Below are 5,967 nucleotides of genomic sequence, written 5' to 3'. Positions count from 1 at the left end.
TCTTGACCTCGTGATCCACCCACCTCGGCCTCCCAAACTGATGGGATTACAGGCGTGAGCCACCGCGCCCAGACTGAATCACCCGATTCTAAAATATAAAGAAATCCAAATAGCAAAGCATAGTCAATGCACTCTTGAAAAAGAGCAATTTGTCCACCAGATATTAAGAATTACAAAGAAGCTGTTGTAATAAAGAGTTTTGAGATTTGGGTGCATGGATTAACAGATAGACCAGTGGAACTGAATGGAAAGTCCTGAAAAACAAAACCAACAAAACATGTCTAAATGCAAGCTTGATTGATTTAAAAATGTTGCAGCTTTACAGCAGGAGACTGTCTTGTTCATAAGTATCAGTGGAATAACTGAATAGCCATATAAAAAACCTAATGTAAGTGGAACCCTTTTTCATATTATAAAAAAAATGCAATTACAGGGAAATTCAAAACCTACTTTAAAAATGTTTATTTTAAATACTTCAAAAACACAGAAATGCACAGAATAATAAATAAATCTTTGTATAGATTATCTTTTAGTGAGTCAGCAGCATGAGTAAATCAGAACATCAGTAAGGCTAGAGATGAAAGAGCTGAAAGAGGTTGGGGTCATTGGTCACTTCGGTAACAAGAGGAGTGAGATGATATGAGTCAAAGACGAACAGAGGAAATGGCACTTCCTCTCTCCCCCTTGTCTCAGCCATAGAAGGCCTAGCTGCTTTCATAAGCCTTTGCTTTTTGAGAGTAAGACTTGGATCTCAACAGTAGCTAGGGGAAGGCTACCTGGGACAATGATGGATTTATTCCCCCTCTTACTTGACCAGCTCCTCATGCTGACCACTGGAACTCTGAGGATTCAAGAAATATAACCCGGCCGGGCGCGGTGGCTCAACCCTGTAATCCCAGCACTTTGGGAGGCCGAGGCGGGTGGATCACGAGGTCAAGAGATCGAGACCATCCTGGTCAACATGGTGAAACCCCGTCTCTACTAAAAATACAAAAAAAAAAAAAAAAAAAAATTAGCTGGGCATGGTGGTGCGTGCCTGTAATCCCAGCTACTCAGGAGGCTGAGGCAGGAGAATTGCCTGAACCCAGGAGGCGGAGGTTGCGGTGAGCCAAGATCGCGCCATTGCACTCCAGCCTGGGTAACAAGAGTGAAACTCCGTCTCAAAAAAAAAAAAAAAGAAATATAACCCTAGCAGTTCTATTCCAGAAAGTCATGACGGAGGGATGTTGTGTTGATGACAGCCACCCTGACCAGGTCTACAAACACTTTACTGACTTAGCGGCAGTGCCAGGTTGCTGACATGATAGGAGTAGAGGCCTATCTCCCTCTCCACATGGATAAGAGCTCCACATACTTCCTTTCAACAGTTCTTACTCCTGACAGTACCCTCAGAAGGATTCAGGAGCCCTAAGATTCCAAAAAAAGGTTGACTTGTGGCTTTGCCAGAGATTTCCCTGAGGATTGGGGTTCTCTCCACCCAATATGGCCAGGATGAATTCAGCTGTTCATGCGCTGACTTCCTTCCTTAGCTTTGTCTCCACAGCCCAGGGGCAGATGGCCTCTGCTCATAGCCAGGATTGGTGTATCAAACCTCAGTGCTCAAGGTGGAAACCCACAGATATTTGCCTAAATAAATAAAACTACATAGCAGTTAAATTTGATGTAAGTATTTAAAATTTTTATTTAACTTTTAAATTCAGAGATGCAAGTGTAGGTTTGTTACATATCCCCTTTTAGTGACTTACTTCCATTAAGGCCAGCATTAATAACCTCATTTTAACTTGATTGCCTTGAAATAATCCTATCTCCAAGTCATGTCACATTTTAATTTTAAAAATGTAGAATTTTGCAGAAGAGACAATTGAACCTATAAGAGTGGTAAGGGCAAGTGTCAGATCTGTATGTATATATCATTACATATGTGTGTGTGTGTATACATATATGTGTATATATAAAATATCACATCTATCTTTATAAAAGCTGGAAATCTAAAACCATCTTTCAAAATTTACACAGCCACATTGTTACTTGTGGAAACTTCTGAATAGGAGGCTGAATTTTGAAGAAAATTTTAAAGGAAAAAATGCAATTTCTATGCATTTTTGGAATTTTTTTGCCACAAAAATACATGTGCTATTTACTTTTAATTAAACTATTGAAATAACCCTAAGAAAAGCAAGAGGAGTACTCTAGTAGTCAGATTAAGTAAAAGTAAGCTGATGGAACAGAAAAATATTTCCTGAAAGTCAAATGGCTTAACACAAGTTGATTTTTGTGTACCTAAATTCTGGTTTGAATTGGCAGGGTGTAATGGGCTGAATTGTGCCCACGTCTTAAAGTGGCACAATTCAGATATATCCACGTCTTAACCTCCAGTACCACAGAATGTCATTGTATCTGGAGACAGAACCTTTGAAGAGGCAATTAAGGTAAAATGAGGTCTTATGGTTAGGATCGTATTCAATATGACTGGCGTCCTCATAAGCAGAGCAGATTAAGATACAGACACACAGACTAAGGAACAACCATGTAAGAATTCACTGAGAAAGTAGCAATCAGCAAGCCATGGAGAGGCCAGGGAAGAAATCAAACTGGCCAACATCTTCATCTTAGATATTTAGCCTCCAGAAATGTGAGAAAACACATTTCTGTTTTTTAAGTCACCCAGTCTGTGGTATTCTGTTATGGTATAATAAACTAACACACAGTCCGTCCTGGCTTTCGCCTAGCCTAGGAATCCAAGCTGCTTTCACTTTGTAGCTCCACATCACAACAGATGTTAACTGCTCAACAGAAACAAAAGCACAGGAATGATGCACTGGCTTCTGTCTAACTATAAACGAACCACCCAAGAAGGTGAGGTAGACGAATCAAGATGGGCACTTGTAGTTTCTCCCATATGTTATTATGGTGCTCAATTAAAACCAACTATTATAATTTATGACAGTAAGTTTCTTCATTTCTTGGAATTATTTCTGGGAATGTCAGCATAGCCTTGAAATCTTCCAACATTTTCTTGCACCAACAAAGTGACTGGTGGTTTCAAATACAAGATGACATCCTGTTTTAAAACAATTCTGTAAATCTTGGCAGGGAGAGTCAACCTTATTCCCTCAATAGCACTTTGCACTGTCCTTTTAATAAGCTATATAATTTCTTTAGGCTGAGAATTCTCTCCTATTTTTGGTGTATGATAAATAATCTACCCTGTGAGCCTCTGCTACCCTCCATATGATGGAACATTCCTGAGCAGCTATACATGTGCCTGTGGCACACTGCAAAAAAAGATTTTCCTGTGGGGCAGGTACACAGAAAAGAGACATGGAAGGATGTTTAACTATAACTTTTTTTTCTCATCAGAGCTGGCATATTCACAAAGTACCCTTGTTACCTCCTAGGCAGTCTTCAAGATTTTTCTGTTCCCTTAGAAATTTGTCTTCTTGTAGATCATTTGCAAAGCGATTTCTATAGTCTTTCCTCATCTACAAAGTTTATGAAGGAAAGATTGGCATTTGATCACTTACAAAAGCTCATTCATCTGTATTTGGGTTCAATGCCCTGTTTCAAATAATGCATCTTATTAAAATCCTATTACGAATATCAAATATCAGGATGATTTCAAATAGGCTATATCTAACCTTAGGATTACATCCCTAAAACTACTATTGTGTGACAAATTAGATTTTACTCTGCAGCCCATTTGGAAATATGTTGAGAATGTATTGAAGATGCCCAGCATACATATGGAAATGTCACTATCCAAAGTGTATATTCACATCAAAGTTCTGTTATCACAGAGGAGCCAGGGAGAGGGATGGATCAGTCAGGGAACTTCTGCAGAGACAAAGAGTGGTCTATGTTAGGGGAAGGATAGATGTCTCTGGACTCTTGCGCTGACAGCTGGGTACAGCTTTCAGAGTGGGAAACACAGTGACATTAGTCAGCAGGCCAGGTTCCATAGTTGCCCAAGAGAGCACACAGGGGAGATCAAAAGGAGAGTGCTATAATGTGGGAAAGTCCTGGGGCTGGACAAAAGTACTGTGTTCAAGTGCACCAATACAAGAGCTGCAGGACACCTTCCATTACTTCCCCATGTGGAGACCCCTCTCTGCCTCATCCTTCACCCAGAGGGAACTGCTCAAGTAGCTTTCCATTCCAGACTTTTCTCTCACCTTCTGAGAGTCTGGGCCCTGCCACCACCCAGCTTCATGACAATCAGCTCCCACAGAAGCAACTGCAGTTTCCTAAAGCCCAAAACTGCCTTAGCTCGGGGCCTTTTTGTTTGAAGGCTCCAACTGGAGTCACACCCTCCCTACTCCTTTTTAAACTTATTCTTTAGATTGAAGAGAAAATCTTACCAAGTTCCTGATATGGCTTCTATACCTATACTCTACCGTTTTGTGAGTAGGTATAAGTCTTGCTTTTAGTAGTAACTTCACTACTAACCATAACTTCCATGAGCAAATGCTGATATAATGTTCATCAAATAAAGGAGTCAGTGATATTTTTATTTATTATCATTTAATCTCTGCTACTTTATTAAACAAGCCAAGCAAACCAGGTATGTATCTTTAATTTTCAAGAACAACAGACTAAAGGGTATGAGGAAATGCAAATATTAACAATCCTTTGTTTTGTTCCACTATTTAACTCCAGAGTTCTTTTACAGTTTAAAGAAAATTGCTACAGTAATACCACATTAACCTGTGACAGATCACAAATAAGGCACAAGATTTTCCCAATTTTGTGTGTGTTTTACAAAATATCAAACTGTTACTCCTAAACCAGTTAAACAGCAATACATGTGTGACTAATATTCATAAACTTCATAAACTAAGATTCTGAAGCTATTTAAACCTTTTATTAAAAGGAAAAGCATTTCAAAAATACCCCAAAGTAAAACAGGTAAATCCCTTAACTACCATATAGAACAGAAATGCAAACAACACTGTGTTCTCTCCAGCTTCACCCGGGCCCTCCACCGCATAGAAACTCGCCTGCCCTGTTCACACTCAAAAGGAAGATTCTGCCTTAGACTTCACTCAGGAGAAGAGGGGCTGGGGGACATGACACTGGAGCTTGCACTGTCTGTGACAGTGGAATCATCTGTGGTGTCAACTGTGGCCTGGGCTCTCTCTTCTATATGTTTCAAAGCATCCTTGTATGAGGATGAAAAGGAACTAGGGACGGTATTGTTTAGCATGGCCAAAAACTCTACTACTTTCCTCTTGCTGATTTCTGAATGGGCTCTTGGACCCCAAAGAAATTCATAACGTGGAGGAGAAGTGTTGGGCACCTCCCGGTACTCCAGGTAACGTTCCTGCACCCAAACTTTAGTGAGGAGCTCTCTGGGCTCCCCAAAGATGAAGTGCTTCCTCCCAGCACATACCCCTATCCCACTCAGCACATCCCAGATGATCTCCTCAGAGGCAGAGGAGCCCTTTATGAAGATTATACTCAGAGTAAGTGTCAGAAGGCGGTTCTGGGGCATGCCCTGCTCATCGCTCAGACTCCCTTCACAGGTGAGGTCTAATGGGTTTACAAAGACATAGGAGTGGTCGGGGCCCACTTCTGTCAGGGCAATGCCAAAAAGAATCTCTATGAACTCACGGGCCTTCCTGAAGATCATAGGAAAGTAGCCCATGTACCTGTTGACAAAAATTGTCAGCATCTCTGCCTTTGTGACAGGCTCCTTTGCTTGATATTTGAGAAGAAGAAACTGCACCAACTTGTCCACCTTTTCATCCAGTGTATGAGTAAACAAGGGCTCAGTGACTGTCAAAGACTCGCTATCTGTCAAGGACTCGCTGTCTAGTAAGGTGTCTGAGGTACTTGTATCTTCATCTACTGGGCTGTTGGACTCTTCACTGGATGGGTTCAATAAAGTGGTGGAGAAGAAAGAGCTCACAGGACCCTGGAGAGCAGACTGGGAAGGCCCCTCAGGAGGACTCTGGGGACACTCAGGGG

General features: G+C 41.1%; 1 protein-coding gene across 1 annotated transcript; it reads right to left on the bottom strand.

Moving 5' to 3' along the window:
• Window positions 1–4,478: 4,478 nt before the first annotated feature.
• LOC116535250 (melanoma-associated antigen C1-like) lies at window positions 4,479–5,965 on the bottom strand (the record flags this gene model as incomplete). Its single annotated transcript, XM_032256072.1, has 1 exon — window positions 4,479–5,965. A coding segment is annotated over one exon (927 nt), but the record flags the coding sequence as incomplete, so codon positions are not given.
• Window positions 5,966–5,967: the final 2 nt, after the last annotated feature.

This window comes from Sapajus apella, unplaced genomic scaffold (assembly GCF_009761245.1).
Source record: "Sapajus apella isolate SASKATOON/1434 unplaced genomic scaffold, GSC_monkey_1.0 scaffold93, whole genome shotgun sequence".
Classification (NCBI taxonomy): domain Eukaryota; kingdom Metazoa; phylum Chordata; class Mammalia; order Primates; family Cebidae; genus Sapajus; species Sapajus apella.
The sequence above is the reverse complement of the archived record's forward strand: the minus strand, read 5'-3'. Positions and strand labels throughout refer to the sequence as shown.